General features: G+C 44.4%; 2 protein-coding genes across 7 annotated transcripts in view; both read right to left on the minus strand.

The window, feature by feature from the left end:
- The window catches only part of LOC311030465 (syntaxin-binding protein 4), a gene marked incomplete at its 5' end in the record, with an annotated part of 313,894 nt that overhangs the window by 266,115 nt on the left and 29,237 nt on the right, over nt 1-18,542 (minus strand). For 3 of the 5 annotated variants that reach the window (XM_084036231.1, XM_084036228.1, XM_084036227.1), the window contains one exon: nt 2,211-2,371. The exons of 1 other annotated variant lie outside the window; for it this stretch is intronic. In XM_084036231.1, the coding sequence (XP_083892357.1) occupies nt 2,211-2,371 (161 nt within the window). Of the gene's footprint in view, nt 1-2,210; nt 2,372-3,762; nt 3,890-18,542 lie in introns of those variants that run through there. One more of the 5 variants, XM_084036230.1, reaches the window with a different exon arrangement.
- On the minus strand, nt 13,748-16,189 carry LOC311030484 (uncharacterized protein). 2 transcript variants are annotated; one of them, XM_084036253.1, is made up of 5 exons: nt 16,095-16,189; nt 15,805-15,944; nt 15,450-15,537; nt 15,382-15,413; nt 13,748-15,163 (listed from the first exon to the last, which is right to left on the minus strand). In XM_084036253.1, the coding sequence occupies exons 1-5, from the start codon at nt 16,121-16,123 to the stop codon at nt 14,904-14,906; spliced, it is 549 nt and encodes a 182-aa protein (XP_083892379.1). In that variant the 5' UTR covers nt 16,124-16,189; the 3' UTR covers nt 13,748-14,903. The 2 variants fall into 2 exon arrangements, 1 of the variants encoding a protein (XP_083892379.1); XR_014598988.1 differs by lacking the exon at nt 16,095-16,189 and having other exon boundaries at nt 13,748-15,158; nt 15,382-15,537; nt 15,805-15,941.

Consider the following 18,542-nt stretch of genomic DNA (forward strand, 5'->3'; position numbering starts at 1 on the left):
AAGAATGTAATGTTCTTAATGTTTTATTTTGGCCATTGAAACATCTCCATTGTTGTCAGAATATGGTTTGCATCAGTGGCCTGCAGACTTGCTCGTGCTGCAAGTCACTTGTCGCAGGCGGGTCTCTTTCATCAGGATAAGGGGTTAATTTGTGATTTTCAGGAAATTAATGGCCAGCAGTCTTAATATTTAATTGTTTGCCATCACTGAGCATATTACTAAGTTATTTCCACTATTTTCATTCTTTATCATCACTAAATTCTCCCTGATTTACATTCCAGACTTCTGGAAAAAATGTCCAAAATGGTGCATTATGAAGAATAAAATTCATATTATGGAGCTTCATAGTCGAAGGTTTTATTCCATTAAAAGAAAGAACAAATATGTATCTTTATCTGGTATAAATCCCATTAGGATCATCAAGTGCCCACATGGTCATTTGGGGTCCAAATATGAGGTTCCAAAAGAGTCACCTCTCCCCGAAAGGGTTTTTGGACCCCCATAAAACCCCCACCAGTGGTACCATACCCTTCAAATTCATTTTGGCAAGAAAAAAGTTCCCAAATATAACAAATAATCCCATTTAGAATAAATATGATCATTAATCGTGGTGCTAGGGGCACCCAAAAAATGAAAAATAATTTTGGCCATCAAACAAAAATTGGATTTTGGTGACCCACCTCTCACCCAAACAGTAAGGACTGTTGATTCTGCCTTCAGAATTGTGTAGTACAAACTACAATGAACTAACACCAATTTTGAGCCTTCTATCACTATAAGAACAGAAGTTATGGGCCTCCAAAAATGCCAAAAAATGAAATGCCAAATTCCAATGGGTCAAAAAGGGGTGTGGCACTTGAAATTCAAATGGACGCCACGGGCAAACCGTTTGAGATACTGACCTGAAACTGGTCACATAACTGGTCACATAATCACAACACAGCAAACTCCATCAGCATAACATGTTTCCCATCAGACATTTTGACATGTCCCAGTAAGAAGAGTGCAGGTGTATTTAATAATAGCCGTGTGACTCAGAGGCCCCACCATACGATATTATTAGCGTACGATATTTTTTAAATTTGTTTTGTGATACATATATTTCAACTGATCTTTTTTCTACTGCAAATGATGCCGTGTGTCAACATTTGTTTTATAAGATAGGATAAAAAGTTAGCCATGGGATACGAACATTTTCATGTCACGATTAACCTAGCCAGCATATTTGCAATTCACAAATTTGCAGTTGAAAGACAATAAAATAATATAAGTTATCATAACAGCACTTTGCAAATTGTTTAAAAAATCACAATAACATTGTATGATTTCATGAATTAAAGGCAGAGTAGGCCATTTGGAAAAACAACAGAGATTTTGACTTTGAACGCATCGCCGACCCACAAAGTCGAAACAAAGTGATTGGACGGTGTTTTTACAGTCCTGCCACGGACACTAATGACATTTTTTTAAGCATTTAATGTATTCATTGCATCGGTATGCAAGGATTTCAAGTAATATAACAGAAATTGTTTCTGAAGAGAATCACCTACTCAACCTTTAAGTATGATTGGGCATGGGACGATCTGAAAATTTCCTGTGAGATCAAATTGAACAATCAATCAATTCCCATTATGCTTTGGCATGAACGGAATTATGACATCGACATCTGAGAAAATCTATTGAAACTTTCTTTGAAAACTTCATCGGTGACATCATCTTGCAGCCAACAAAAGCAACGTGAGGTTTGGAACAACAATTCCATCCGCGTGAACACAACAGACTTTGAGTCACACTGTATCGAACGCTGGTCTTCTGTATGAACTGATCCACAAACAGCATCTGGAAAATCAACAGGAAGTCCACCTGACTGATCAGGATTCATCTCACTGGCAACATTATTCTACAACCATCACGTGACCGCAGCTACATCGTTCCACTAACTTTGTTTGAAGAACATGAAAGCTATGAAAGCAACAGAACGACCATCATTAATACAGTGAGGCGCACGAGATGACGGCTGCTCTACCCTATTCGGCGGAACGTTACCGAGATGACGGCACAAACGCATCACGCTCGCGAGCTTTAAGCAAAGTGATCTCGAACGGTTCCTCTCCGCGCTGAGCCCGGACACGGTTAACGGGGAACGGCGCAGCGACAATCACACGCGGTTCCGTCCGGAGACACGCCGTCACTCACACTCAGCCTTTTACCTGCTGATGATGACAGCTCCTTTATACATGACTGAGAAGGTTGGCATGTTGACATTGGACGGTCGGTCGGTCGGAGCTTCCCCAGCCTTCAACCTTCCGCCAGCGGTCACATGCTGCTCTGCCTGCTCGCAACAGCAGTTCAGCACGCTCCGCTCCAACATCTCCACCTTCACACACACACACACACACACACACACACTTAATCTCTTGCGTAACAAAGTCGGACCCAAAACATTCGGAAAGCAGGGTCTTCTCAGCAAAGGCTGGTTCGATTGGTTATTGATGATTAGACTATTCAAAAAGTCCTCAGCTACAATGTGTCATTATTTGTGTCATTATTTTTAATACCTAGGTGGGATTATTGGTCATCATTAAAGGCAATGTATTGTTATATTTTATAATATTCATTTTATTTCTTCGTTTATTTATTATTCATTTACATTTTAAAACGTTTTTTTATTTAAATAACACATTTACAAATCGTATTATTATAGAAGAAAATATCGATGATTAGATGATGTTTTCAGTTACAGTAGGTATGTGGAAATATTGTAACATCGATGTGGGATATTTGGACATCATTAGTCAATGTATCATTCTATTTCATATTATTCATTTTTATTGATTTATTTATCCGTTATTCATTTTAAAAATATTTAAGTACATTTTTTTTAATAACACAATGACAACTAATATTGTTATTGTTATTACACTATGAACATATTGATGATTAGACTATTCAAAATGACAGTAGGTGTGTGTAAATATTTTAACATTAGTGAACAGTTGCGATCACGCTACCGTTGCTATCACGCTACCGTTGCTATCGCGCTACAGTTGCTATCGTGCTACAGTTGCTACCACGCTACAGTTGCTATCACGCTACCGTTGCTATCACGCTACCGTTGCTATCACGCTACCGTCGCTACCACGCTACCGTCGCTACCATGCTACCGTCGCTACCACGGTTCCGCCGCTACCACGGTTCCGTCGCTACCACGCTTCCGTCACTACCATGCTTCTGTTGTGACCATGCTACCATCGCTACCACGCTTCCGTCACTACCATGCTTCCGTTGTGACCATGCTACTGTCGCTACTGATCACTGCTGGCTCTTGGACTTTGTGAGCAGTAAGCTGTGAGATAAACAATGCTTAGTTTACGATCCGCAATTCAATGTAGAGAAGATACTGGTCGGAAAAACAACTTCACAACATGTCCCAGTATGAATATGAGACGTAGTATTAGTTGAAAATCATTAATTTATGGTACGAGTTTTGAGTCATCAGTACAAGACGGAAAATGGCAGCTTTAATGCAAAAAAAATACTAACCTTGGCCTACATGCAACACCTCTGGATGTATGTGCAGGTCAGGAGGAAACATTAATTTGGTACAAACACCAACATTTATACAACCATGGTAAATGCATGCCAACATTTCCTCGATAACCATATTAGCTCAGTGTAGCCTCATAATCCCTGGCATATAGGCACAAAAAACATCTGCCATAAAATTTGGCTTAACTGACTGTGAAACAGTTGAAAACATACCTGGCAAAACCTAGAGGCACTTTCAACCTCTGGAACATGCCCGGATATCTTGTCAACATTCTCTCTGCATAGTCCCTCTCATGATGCACTATGGCTGCCAAGCAGTTATGCAGAGTTCCAACTGATGAGGGGATGATAAGCTTACAGCAAAAGGATAATACACGCAAATCCATGTGGTACAGCAATGTGCTAAATATAGGCCTTTATAAGAGGGCTACTCAATTACTTTAAACAGTAAGCACCACTATACCTCGGAGCTACAAACATTAAATGTTTCACACTATATTTTTACTTGCACCGTGTTTTCAGAAACACCTGGGTTAAGTACAACAATTCAATTCAATTTTATTTATAGTGTCATATCACAACAGAAGTCATCTTAGGACACTTAACACATTGAGCAGGACTATATACAATTTCAAAGTCCCAACATCACCCAGGGGCAAGCGTTACAGCGACAGTGGTGAGAAAAAACTGTCTTAATAGGCTTTTAGCTTTTGGGTGAACACTGAAAATCATGGCGGCCACTTGTTTATGTCCGGGTCACTTTTTCAGTTAGGAACCTTCCGAAGCAAAATAGACTATTCCACCGCAGCCTATGTGTTTGTGAGCAATCATCTCCCTCTCTCCCCTCCCTCAGCGTCTGTGTGTAGGCTCGTTCGAGATGAGCCAGGCCTGCGCAGAATCAATCGCCGACGATTGCCGCACAGTGCATGCTGGGTAGTTTTGTGTCCGACTTGATCCCAACTTGCTCTGACGTCATGAACAGGTGGGCAACGATAATCTCACGAGATCAAGGCGGCCTTAGTTTTTAGAGCCAGGCGCCGCAGTTGCTCTCAACCGACTGCAAGCCCCGGGGCATGATGGGAAACGCCCGGCTCTCGCCTCATCTAAGAGCTGATTGGCTCTTAGTTTTGACAACAAACAGCATGTTTAGTAGAAAATGCATATTTCCTGTGTGAGTCTAATATTTAATGCTAGATCGTGGGCTGTTAGTCTCATGTTGTGCAATTAAAGTTAAATCTGTTAACAAACATATCTCATGTGGTTGATAATATTAATAATAATCATAATAACAACAATAAAAGAGGTTATTAATATAGCCCTTATCAAAATGAGCAATTAGCCTACGGTGTGCTTTAAGAGGCAGAAATATAAAAAAGAAACACAGATACACATTTAATACAGTTTAACTGTCAAACATTACTTATGTGCACTTATGTGCACTATGCATACTACTTACTTTAACAGCAGATACACTACTATACTGTATAGATGCAACTTTTTCTATGACTTCCTGTCAAATCTTCGAAGGTCGATGGAAACTGTTCGACTGGAGCGCAACTTTTAGGCTCCGCCTCCTGCTGCTCCGCCTGCTCTCGTCTACTTTCCAGGCGAGGCGCAGTTCATCTCTAACGAGCCTTGTGTCTGTGTTAATGCTGCACAGGTGGGCCTGTTGATTGGCTCACTCAGCTTGATTGCTGCAACAGGGTTTGCTGGAGGGCAAGACAGCAGTTTGTTTTTAAACTTTAGACTCTTTACCAAAGCTGGGAGAACACAAAATAAACTTTTTAGCTGTGATTTAATATCAATAACTAGATAAGGATGCTGAAATAAGTACATAATGATGGTGATCAGTATGCTTTGTTAGGTCTGTCTGCAAGATAACTACTTTTAAAACGCTGGTTTTCTGAATGGAGTCTGGTTGATGGGTGCTAGGCTATGCTAACATTGTAGCTGCTCCATCAACACTCCTAATAAGGCCATCTAGACATAAATACGGCAGAGACCTTGTTGTTTGGAACACAGACAGTCTGGTCTGGTCTCTGGACTAATGTGAGCTACTATCTATACCTCTGGGGGACCACAGACAGTCTCTGGTTCCTCCACATAGTCTGGTCTGGTCTCTGGACTAATGTGAGCTACTATCTAGACCTCTGGGGGACCACAGACAGTCTCTGGTTCCTCCACATAGTCTGGTCTGGTCTCTGGACTAATGTGAGCTACTATCTAGACCTCTGGGGGACCACAGACAGTCTCTGGTTTCTCCACATACAAATTATGTATTGTGGCACCCTCAGGTGTGGGGAGGGATGCCACGTGACCAATCTCAATAAACAAATCACTGTCCACACTACAATCAGCTTTTTGCAAGTTTATTAAGGGAATAGGGCTGGAGCTGTGCAGCGTGGGGGCCGCCGTGAGGTCCTCGTGGCCGTCGGCGTGGTGGTTGCGCACGGGCGGCGCCGTCAGGAGGGGCGCGAAGATCGGGGGCGGGGGCAGATGAGGCGGCGTCTTTGGGCGAGTGCGGGGTTCGGTGTCCGGGCTCGGGTAGTCCTACAGTCCAGGGTTCGGCAGAGGGAATGGCGGTCAGGCAGGCGTGGGTCGGTACACAGGGGGGTTCTCAGATGATCCGGGGGTCGGGCAGCCAGCAGGGTTCTCCGTAGGGATGGGCAGAACGAGGCTTTGTGAAACAGCGAAGCGTTCGAAGCAATTGCGCCGGAATTGTGTCGAGGTTTCGAAACAATCCGAAACCTGGTTCTCCATGGTGACATCTAGTGGCCAGTTTTGCTAACATGACAATTTGACTGTGAAACTCAACTGGTTCAGACAGAGAATATAAATAGCTGTCAGGTAGTCAGCCCAACCGCGAAAAGTAACGTGGCCGAATGGTGAACAATCGCGTCGTACACCCGAAAGTCCGGTGTTCAATTCCCAAGAAGTGCCACGAACAGTGTTTTTAAATAGAATTTTTTTAAATCGAAATTTGCCAGATGTTTTGTTATTTCAGGTTCATAGTAGCCTACATGATTCTGTTTTAAAATGTAGGCTGATGGCCCAGGCTTTTTCTTGAGAACATGTTGTAGGGAAAGGATAAACGAATTGGGAAAGTTAGGCTATGCTAATCAGGTTCAACATGGACAAATAAAAACACATTTTATGTATGTCAAGATACATTTTTATTTAAGAATAATAGTTGTTCTGAAGTCTTGGCATTTAGTCGGTTTCTTGTTTTGGACAAAACCTCCCCAGCCTTGGAAAAAATCCTTTCACAAGGCACACTTGTTGCTGGAATACACAAATATTTGTTTGCCATTACACTTAAATGTGGATAAACAACTCTCCTCTCTTGCCAGTACTTCAACGGGTCAGCTGTTCTTGGGATGAAGGCATCAGTCAGATATTTCTCCACTGAAATTGGACAGACACACAGAACTTCCACTTTGGCATCTGCAGTGGCGCTCTGAATGTTTTGCGTTTCACCAACACGATGATCAAACAACTCCCATAAATTGTCTGATGTGGATGTTGGTGATGATGATGATGATGATGCTGATGGCTCTGAGGAGGCTCAATATCTCTCAAAATCTCTCTCCTCACAAAAACCCACAAAGATGAGATGTGTTTGAGAGGCTTTTAAGCATTCTGGAGCTTTGTGTTTTAGATTAACCAGCTGTTTAATTAGGCAATTGCCACCTGTGGAAAACAGATTGAAACCTGAATGAAACACTACGAAGCCTGTGGTCACGTGACAAGGGCGTTTTGAACCACATTTCGAAACACTGTCCGAAACACTTGCGTTCCGGAAGCTCGACACTGTTTCGAAACATCAGCTTCGAGCGTCACATCCCTAGTTCTCCGTCCTAAGGGGGTCATACACAGCACTTTATTCTGTGTCTCTCTCTTACTCTCCACATTCACCTCTCCGATGTTTCGCCGTAGCTACTCCGGCGTTTCTGGGCATTTCTTCCTCCTTTTATCTCCGCCCCTCTCGTTATGCCAACTCTCCCCAGCTGTGCCTTCGCCGCACAGGTGAGACCGCTTCCCTCATCGGAACTCCTTATCTGGTCCTCTGCGGAGGGAGAGCATTCAAAGTGCCCCGCTGCTCTCGCATGCCAGGGCGCGATGTACACACCATCGATCACTTGCCCACATTCCCTTTTCCCCATCCTTACCCGGCGGGCGCCACATTATATTTTGCGCATTCGCATATTTGCATTGCTTGTATACTATTGCACTGCATCGAAACGTTTGCTTCTTGTTTGGTGTTACCACGGCATTCGTTTAATCAGGTAAATACAATGCTTTAATGGTTACAAAGGATTGTTTCTTTGTATTTGCTGGATTAGGAAATAATTAGGCAACTGTTTGCTAACACCCATTGTTGATTTTTGCAATTATTGCATTTAGGTTTTTAGAAAGCTCTTTCCATCTACACATCAGGGATTCCTCTACACTGTTCTGATGTTTACCCAGTTGGTGCGATTAGAAGAATCTGGATGTGGTCCAGCCTCTTACCTAAAAGCCATCTTGTCCCAACTCCAGGCGAAGCCTTTGGGAAGATAGATGTAAGCTTGGCTAACACTTGACGACCGTGGTAGCCAACTTTTCACTGTCTCATTTATAATACTGGCCTGTTGGGCCACATACTGTACATGACGAGGATGTCCCCTGCATGAACCCAAAAAAAGAAAATTGGATGGAAACCAATGGAATGAAAGTTTGAAAATTGTATCTGATTCCACACAGTAAAGTGTTGTACAGCACCACTAGAGAAGTGGACGACGCGCTTTTTGTCGTCCATTATTGTAGTTTCTCCAGCGCAGACGCACGTCAATCACCGGTGCAGATCATCAGCTGTCAATCATCAGCAGCATTATAATGACGTAGATAGTGAAAGTCCGGTCGGATTCTCTGAGCACCGCTGTCGACTTTTCCTAAATCCTTTTGAGTTTCCTTCCCACTTTCTTTAACCCTGTGACGTTTTCCCCAGAGGTCAAGGAAAAGGTGTTAGGACCTAATGTTTGAACGATTCGACCGCAGCCACAGTCTCTGCTCATTATGGGTATACAAGACACCTGTCAACAGAATCAATCTCTGCCATTCTAACCTCTCCACCACCATGGACAAGACTAAAGCACTTTCAAAGGACATCAGGGACAAGATTGTCGACCTGCACAAGGCTGGAATGGGCTACAAGATAATGATCATGAGAAGGATGAGGATTAGTCCAGAACTACATGGGAGGAGCTTGGTTATGATCTCAAAGCAGCTGGGACCACAGTCACCAAACTCAGCAAAGAAACAAAATCAGCAGGGGATCAAATAATTATTTCCCCCACTGTATGTGTCAGAGGATTATTAATCTGTTTGGAGGGGGAAAAAACATATAATCTTCCAATTCTGTGTGGATTTGTTAGAATGATCTACAGATGCCCCTTCAGTCACAGATCTGATGGGTCACAGAATTTGGAGTACTTTAGGTTATGGTGTAGCTTCTTTGTTCCCCAGCATCTTCTTTTTACAGACACGTGTCTGTAACGGTTAAGCTCAGACTGCCACATCTTTACAAAACACTCTGAATCTTCAACCATTACAAGTAGTCTAAAACATTAGACACAATCGTCCCAGAAGAGACACCAGATCTGTATGGGAGAATTACTCCAAAACCTTGAATTCTTTCACTCAGTGGCCTTTTTTTCCACGTTTGGGCTGCTGAACGCCAAAATGCCGAACTCTTCAAAACGATAGTCCACATACGAATGGGTGACGTCATGATACATCCACTTCTTATATACAGGCAAGGGTTGAGACATGTCTCAGAGTGATCAAAGTCTACCTTCCATTGTAGCTTTGTATCAACATGAACAAATAAAATACAGTTTTTGAAGTCACAAATTCATGTATAATCTGTGTTTCTTAATGTCATTGAGAAAGACATTACAAGGGGATTTACAGTGAAAATACAAAGTTTATAAATGTCACACATGGCTGTTGTCTGGAAATATAGTTTACATGATGGTCATTCTTTTTATACACTGCTTAAAAAAAAAAAATGCTCAATTGGATTTAGGTCAGGGGAATGAGTGGGCCAGTCAATGGCATCTATCCTGTCATCCAGGAACTGCCTACACACTCTGGCCACATGAGGGTGGGCTAGTCCTGGACCAGGAAGAACCCAGGGCCCACTGCACCAGGAGGAATCCAGGACCCACTACCAGGAGGCCCTCCAAGGATATGCCTCCCCAGACAATCACTGACCCACCACCAAACCGGTCCTGCTGGATGATGTTACAGCAGCATCACGTTCACCACAGCGTGAGCACAGGACATGGTCTCAGTGTGAACCTGCTCTCATCTGTGAAGAGAACGGGCCACCAATGGTGGACCTTCCAATCCTGATGTTGGAGCTGCATGGTGATGGGCTGTGAGACGTGGGGTCCTCATGCCACTCTCATGTAGTTTTGACAGTTTGGTCAGAAACGTTAGTAGCCTGCTGGAGGTCATGTCATAGAACTTTGGCGGTGCTCCTCCTCCTGGTCCACCTCCACAAAGGAGCAGATACTGGCACTGGTACTGGGTTGATGCCCGGCCAGTCTCCCGGTATCTCCTCCAGGCTCTTGAGACTGTGCTGGGAGACTCAGCAAACCTTCTTGTGACCTCACGTATGGATATGGATCCTGGAGGAGCTGGACTACCTGTGCAACCTGATTCGTCTGCAGGTTCCACCTCATGCTCCAAGAGTGACAAGGAGACCAGCAGAACCAGAACTAGAGAAGAAGCAGTCAGGAAGGAGAAGCAAAGAACCATTGTCTGTGGCCACCACATGCAAAACCATTCCCTATGTGGGGGTTGTCTTGATTTTGCCTCTCCATTGCACTTGTTGTCTTGTGTACTTTAATTTGCACCAAAGCAGGTGAAACTGATTGACCATCACTTCTGCTTTCTAAATGGGCAGATTGACTTCCATGAAGTTTAACTGACTTGATGTTATATTGTGATGATTAAGAGTTATTGTGGAGCTGTATTAGTGAGGAATGTTTGCGTTTGTGTACAGGACAGTGTGTTGCTGGTTGAATCCTCCAGACGGTACTCCGTCACTCAGGACCTTAAGCCTCACATTCATCAGCAGCTTCTTTTCTCTGCTACTGCCATGCTTTGGCTTGTTTGCATATTTTTCAAATGGCGAGCCAATGTTTGGGGTAAGCCACTGAAATTCTTTCAATGAGCATTTGATGTGGGTGACTTGTGTTTACTTTGATCAGCCGCTGGATTACATAACATATGAAATCCTGCATTTTTTTCAATCTAATACCTAAAGAAGCTTAGTGGTTCTTCAAAGCATCTTTTTGGGGCTTTAAAGAACTGAGGGTGCTTTGAAGCTGCAGGCCAATGCCGTATATTCACTGACTTCACGGTGACAGTCGAGCATTCTGGTTCTTAGTCATGAGCTTTGTTTTTATATTGAGGCATTCTGGTCATGATTAGGCATCGTCTTTGTTTTGTGTCACAATATGATAAAAAGTAATTATTTAAAGCTGCATGATTTGATTTATGTCCCCACTTGAGGGCAGCACACCAAGATTAAAATATTCATATTTATCACTAAATGATATTGTTTTATGTTAGAAAATAGTTAATTATAAATCCAGCAACATAAACATTCTCATGGCAGCATGTGAAATAGTCAACACAAATGTATGACAGCCAACACGTGAAAGCATTAACTTTACTTATGTCCCAGATGTATTAAGGTGGAAGTAACGTTAACTTTACTAATGTCCCGGATGTGTTTAAGGTGGAAGTAACGTTAACTTTACTAATGTCCCTGATGTATTTAAGGTGACAGTAACGTTAACTTTACTAATGTCCTTGATGTATTTAAGGTGACAGTAACGTTAACTCTACTAATGTCCCGGATGTGTTTAAGGTGGAAGTAACGTTAACTCTACTAATGTCCCGGATGTGTTTAAGGTGGAAGTAACGTTAACTTTACTAATGTCCTTGATGTATTTAAGGTGACAGTAATGTTAAATTTACTAATGTCCCAGATGTATTAAGGTGGAAGTAACGTTAACTTTACTAATGTCCCGGATGTGTTTAAGGTGGGCACAACGTTAACTGGTGACTTTAACTACATTATATAATGATTAGCAAACCACGTTACTATCGTACAAAAGTAAGCTAGTAAGTTAACACTTGCTCCAAAAATAGTTTTTTTCGCGATGAGCCAGGTCTGCACAGTGCATGCTGGAAAGTTTTGTGTCTGACTTGATCCTGACTTGCTCTGACGTCATGAACACGTGGGCAAAGATAATCTCACGATATCAAGGCAGCCGCAGTTTTTAGAGCCAGGCGCAGCAGTTGCTCTCAACCGACTGCAAGCCACGAGGCATGATGGGAAACGCCTGGCTCTCACCTCATCTAAGAGCTGATTGGCTCTTAGTTTTGACAAACAGCATGTTTGGTAGAAAATGCAAATTTCCTGTGTGAGTCTAATATTAAATGCTAGATCGTGGGCTGTTAGACTCATGATGTGCTATTAAAGTTAAATCTGTTAACTAACATCTCATGTGGTTGATAATATTAATAATAATCATAATCAAAACTGCATAGCAGTGTCATGACGGGCCCTCGCTCATATGCGGTTGTGGACTGCCTGCGGTCACAGGGCAGTGTCGTGGACGCTGCCTGTGCTGCGGCCGCCTCTTGTGGCGCAAGTTGAGACACAAGCGATTGACATTCAAAGGCATCCATCTCTATTGTGCAGTTGTGGAGTGCCTGCGTTCACACGGCAGCGTCGCAGTCGCCTACCTGTGCTGCGGCCGCCTCCTCGTGGCGCAAGTTTAGACACAAGTGATCGACATTCAAAGCCATCTATCTGTCACGTGCAGTCGTGGAGTGGCTGCGGTCACAAGTGAAACTACATTTCAGTAATAACAGATGTCCATGCCTTCCTGACATCTCTCCTCCCCCCCCTGTGTCCTCCTTGCAGGCTGAAATGAGAGGAATATGTAAAAAAAAAATCAGGTGTGGCTGTCACAAAATCAATAACATTTCCTGTCGCCAGTAGGTGGCGTTCTGACTGTGAGTGAATATCACAGTGCAGATGTGTTCAGGAAGGAACTCTAATCAAGTATGGAAAGTTTGGAGCAAATGAGAGAAGAAACACTAAAGTTAAAATAGTTTTGATGTTAATGGCGAAGGTTCAACTGACAGCTGTCTGAGGTGCATGTGAAGTTTGGAGCAGATCAGACAATGCATAAAGTCATTAGCAGGTGTGGAAAATATCCTGACTGTTGATCTGGTGTTAAACAGTGACAGAGGTCACATCTCCTCCATGCCTTCCTGACATCTCTCTGAGTCCCCAGTGTTTTTCCATTACACAGTCACGGCACGGCACTACACGGCACAGCACGGCACGGCCGATTTTGGGTGTTTTTCCATTACAACTAGTACCTCCATAGTATCTCCTCGACGTGGGTGGGGTCGTCATACCACGGGTGCTAACCTGCCGTGACGTCATTTACGCGCGACGCACGCACAAAACCATAACAATAACATAAAAAAATAACACCATCACCAACAATGGAGGACACCGAGGCGATCGTGTATTTGCTGCTCGCTCTGTGGTTTGTTGTCACACACAGAGCTAAAGAAGAGAGCCAGAGAAGAATCCAGGCGGCGAGACAAAATACAATTAAAAAGTACAGAAAGGTTTTGGAAGCCATACAGGAGTATGAAGCCGAGGACGAGAGAATACGAGCTGCAAAAAGACGACATTTGGGGGTAAGTTAATGTTGCTATCGCTAGCTTGGTAGCAGTCGTCGTGCACAATAATGGCTGCTGGCTATCACTATAAAGCATTAAAATGTGTATGCTGTATGTGTGTGTTTCAGATGGTTCTCGACTTGCGTCGCGCCGCAAGCCGTCGGTCTGGGCATTTAACCGAGCCTCCGAGTGGTGGGATATAGTTGTCCCTGGCTTCATCAACACGCAGTGGGTGCAGAATTTCCAAATGTCCGAAGAAACGTTGGATTTCCTGTGCAACAAACTGCGCCCGATTATGGAGCGGCAAGACACCAGCTTCCGTGAATGTGTGCCCCTGAAGAAGAGAGTGGCTATCGCACTCTGGAAGCTTGCTACTGGCCCTGAGTATAGAAGCATTGGACACCTTTTTGGAGTCAGCATAACAACAGTGTGTGCAGGAGTTTTGTGCTGCAGCACAGACGGTGTTGGTCCCAGAGCAGATCCGTTTTCCTAATGAGGAGAAATTCAGAGAGATAGCTGCCTACAACGAGAACAGATGGGGGCTCCCACACTGTGTTGGTGCCATCGATGGATCACACATCCCTATCATAGCACCACAGGAATATCATTGTGACTATTTTAACCGTAAAGGGTGGCACTCCATCATTCTCCAAGGTGTGGTTGATGGAAAGGGGCTGTTCTGGAACGTGTTTGCTGGATTGCCAGGGAGCCTACATGATGCCAGGGTCCTGAGACTCTACACTGTGGGAGTTAGCCAGCCGGGGAAACCACTTGCCAGCTCACACAAGAAACATTGGTGGGGTGACTGCTGGCTATTACCTCCTAGGGGACTCCGCTTACCCCCTGCAGAACTGGCTCCTAAAACCTTTTCAGGACACCGGGCGACTGACAGACGAACAGCAAGTATTTAATAGAAAATTCAGCAGAGCACGAGTGGTTGTTGAAAATGCTTTCGGCAGACTCAAAGGAAGATGGCGTTACCTTCTGAAAAGGAACGACTCGGACACTGAACTTGTGAAGTCAATGGTGCTGACTTGCTGTGCTCTGCACAATCTGTGCGAAAATCATGGAGAGACCTATGTGACAGAATGGGACACACCTGCAGCAACAGCAGTTGAGCCTGTGGTAGCAGTGGCACAGGGTGCAGAGGAGGAGGGCAGAGATGTTAGGGAGGGTCTGATGCGTCACCTTTTGTCAAGTGCCTAAACATTTATTTTGCCCTTATGTGTGTACTGATGTACAGAATGGGAGATGTGCACTATACATTTACTGTGTGTTTTGACCAAAAATAAAACCTTTTTGTATTTTGCAAATATGTCTCCACTTTTGTTCATAAATTTACCAAGGTTATAAGGATTTACTGACAAATATAATGTATGTAATGTAAATAGAAGTAAAAGTATATGGTAGGAAATCTTAACTTTTGCTTTTTAACCCCTTTTCTGCACGTGTATAGACAAATGAATGAAACAGAAAGTCTTGATACAATCACACATTTATTAAAAACAAAAGTAAAGTGCAAAACCAACTATTTACAAAGTCCAAAGTACGTATGTCTCTTGAGACCAGGTCCAGGTGAGGGGAATGTTTTATGTACGCCGGTCACTCATTGCTTGGACGAGCTGGCCCAGGAGACCAAGGAATGCCTGGTTGAATGCAGCCGTCTGTGCACTCTCCTCCCTCCTCATTGTGGCTTCCGACTGTCTGGCATCTCGGGCGTCAGCAAGGAGCAATTGAATGTGGTTATCTCGCTGAGCCCGGTTCTGCTCCTGCTGCGATACATCCTCAGCCTGCATCTCCCTCAGCACAGCTGCCTGATCCTGCTGGAAGAGGCCCCTTTTTCTCTTCCCTGTACAACAATAAAGAAAAATATTAATAGTGGGTAATTAACCAAAGCAGGCTTGTAAAAATATTTCTGGGGACATACATTTAGGGCTAAAAAGGCACATGATGTAGACATCAAAAGACACTGTCGGTTGTACAAATGAAACCAAACGGTCTCGTAAGAGTGTATTATTAAATTTCAGACCAGCGTATATTATGTATTATGTCTGCCCTGTCTCTTACCTGTGACCACACGCTGTGTGTTGCTCGACGTCGAAGGACCAGAATCTGCTGACGTCGAAGCTTCAACTGGCGTCGAAGCTGCTGCTGGTGGTGCTGGGGTAGGGGAAGGGGAACGTGGGGGGTCGTCGGAAATCTCCTCACTTGTGGGAAGGGATTCTAAAACAAAAATATACACACGACGACTTAAGTACAAGCACAAAACAGAATGGCAACACGTGAAAGAGCAAGATACAGCACACTAGCACAGGACGGAAGTTTTAGCTTAGCTTGCTATCGATAGCTAAAAGTAGCTAGCTCACTGTGTACAACAGACAACAACCAAACTTTTACACGAGTAAATACATTTCAGTGAGCTGTGCACCAACTGGTTACGTAACCAGTTATTTTCACGATTACTACAGACAAAAGTCACAAAACACTTACCATCCTCGATCATTGTCCGTAACAACGACGTGGCCAAGTCCAGACCATACCACCTCCAGGCCTTTCGATTGGCCCCACTTCGGCCGTTGTGGTCCTTTATGGCCCAGTAATCGCTTTTGAGCTTTTTTAACTTGTCCCTACATTGCTGAAGCGTACGGTGGTACCCGTGTGCGGCCAACAGCTGGGCGATCTCCTTGAACACTTTTTCATTTCGTGTTGTGCCGTCGAGCTCCCTTTGAATTCTTTCTTCGGCCACTAAAGAGAGGAACGTGTGGACCTCGTCAACCGACCATGGCGTTGACTTTCTCTGCGATTCCATTTTTCTCGAATATGACGGGTTACGTGTTGTCGCAGAGCAGCCGGTTTTAAAAATGCCGGGGTTGAGTTGTGTTTACAGTCTGGACGGACGTCGCATTTATGACGCTTCCAGTGACGACACTCGTTGGCCAATCCGTGTAAGGCAGTCGGCTGACGTCACGTTTTAGTGGAGCTTCGGCCCGCTTGGAACCAGGGCCGAGGCGTTACAAAAAAAGTACCCTAACCCTAAGCCCAACCGTAGTGGAAATGCAAAAAAAACGCGCCGTGCCGTGTAGTGCCGTGCCGTGACTATGGAAAAGTCAGTGTTAGTGTTTCTCTCTCCCCTCCCCCACTTTTTACAGTTGGTTAAAAACATTTTTTTGCCCACTTGCTGTTGACTTTAGGCGGTGGGTTCAAGAGGCTTTTTTGTACATCTCAACATGGTCTATCTAGGAAAAAATATTCCATGTGTGTACGCCCAACCTCAGAAAAAGGGCATAAAATCAGTCACATTTCATGTTGCCATTGGGTGCCGCTCTGACTGCGAGTCAAAATTGCAGTGCAGTTGTGTTCAGGACGTGACTCTTATCAAGCATGAATATTTTGGAGCAGATCGAAGAAGAAACACCTAAGTTATAACAGCTTTAATGCCTTTGGCGAAGGTTCAAAATAGTAGCGCAGTCATGGCGTCACCCTGGCCACGCCCCTAAATAAATTATCTTTTACATTTACATTTAGGTCATTTAGCAGACGCTTTTGTCCAAAGCGACTTACAATAAGTACATTTGTCAAAAGAAGGAAACAAGGAAACCACAACGAATCATTGCTGATAAAGTAAGAGCTAAAAATAGAACAAGTGTTAGATCCTCATCTGAGTAAACTAGTAGTTCAAGAGCAACAGTGCTACGATCAGAGTGCTATAGGTAAGGGGTTTTTTTTGTTTTGGGGGGGGGGGTCATGCTAGTCGAGGTGAAGTCTGAACAGGTGAGTCTTGAGCCTTTTTCGGAAAATGGCAAATGACTCAGCTGTCCTGACATTAGTCGGGAGTTCGTTCCACCACTGAGGCGCCAGAACAGAGAAGAGTCTGGACTTTGCTGAGCGACATTTGTTTGATTTCAGCGATGGTGGTACCAGCCGGCCAGCTGAAGTAGAGGAGCGAAGTGCTCGCTTCGGGGCATGAGGTTTGACCAGTGTTTGAAGGTAGATGGGTGCCGTTCCATTGATGGCCCTGAAGGCCAGTGTCATCGTCTTGAATTGGATGCGTGCTGCAACAGGGAGCCAGTGGAGGTCACGGAGGAGGGGGGTCACATGGGAGAATTTGGGTAGATCGAATACAAGGCGTGCTGCAGCGTTCTGGATACGCTGCAATGGTTTAATCGCAGAGGCCGGGAGTCCGGCCAGGAGAGAGTTGCAGTAGTCAAGGCGGGAGATGACCAGTGCTTGGACCAAGAGTTGCGTTGCATCCTTTGTGAGGAGGGTCCGAATCCTGCGGATGTTGTAGAGGGCAAATCTGCAGGATCGGGCCACAGCAGTGATGTTGGGGGTGCAGGATAGTTGGTCATCGAGGATTACACCCAGGTTCCTCGCAGTTGACGACGGCAATACTGTGATGCCCTCGACAGTGACTGACAGGTCCATGCGAGGGCAGTCTTTCCCTGGGATGAAGAGGAGTTCGGTTTTATTCAGGTTAAGCTTGAGGTGATGTGCAGTTGTCCAGACAGAGATGTCAGCCAGACAGTCCGAGATGCGAGTTGCAATGTGGGTGTCAGAGGACGGGGGAAAAGAGAGGAACAGCTGGGTGTCATCTGCGTAGCAATGGTAGGAGAATCCATGCGATGTGATAACAGAACCTAGTGATCTGGTGTATAGTGAGAACAGAAGCGGTCCTAATACTGAGCCTTGAGGGACACCCGTGTCCAGAGAACAGGGTTTGGACATAGAGCCATTCCATGTGACCTGAAAGGTGCGATTTGTCAGGTATGATGTAAACCAGGCGAGAGCAGAGTCAGTTATGCCAAGTTCAGCCAGAGTGGAGAGGAGGATTTGGTGATTGACTGTGTCGAACGCAGCAGATAGGTCGAGGAGAACGAGAACGGAGGAGTGGGACGAGGCTCTGGTGTCTCGCAGGGACTCGGTCACTGTGAGGAGGGCCGTCTCAGTGGAGTGAGCAATCCTGAATCCTGATTGATTAGGGTCTAGGAGGTTGTTCAGCGAGAGATAGGATGACAGTTGGTTGTAGGCGGCACGTTCCAAGGTTTTTTTGATAACTTTTTGTCCTTAAGGCCTTTCCAACCACATATCCAATTTTGGTATCAATCAGATCACTGGTATAGTGGTTATAGATCAAATACGACCCCTGTGAATGGCCAAAAATGGCAATTTTTGGAAATTTTTGGAAGTGCCCCACATAACTCGATTTTGATGAAAATTGACATGTATGT

This window comes from Eutrigla gurnardus, assembly GCF_963514095.1.
Source record: "Eutrigla gurnardus genome assembly, chromosome: 20".
Lineage (NCBI taxonomy): Eukaryota > Metazoa > Chordata > Actinopteri > Perciformes > Triglidae > Eutrigla > Eutrigla gurnardus.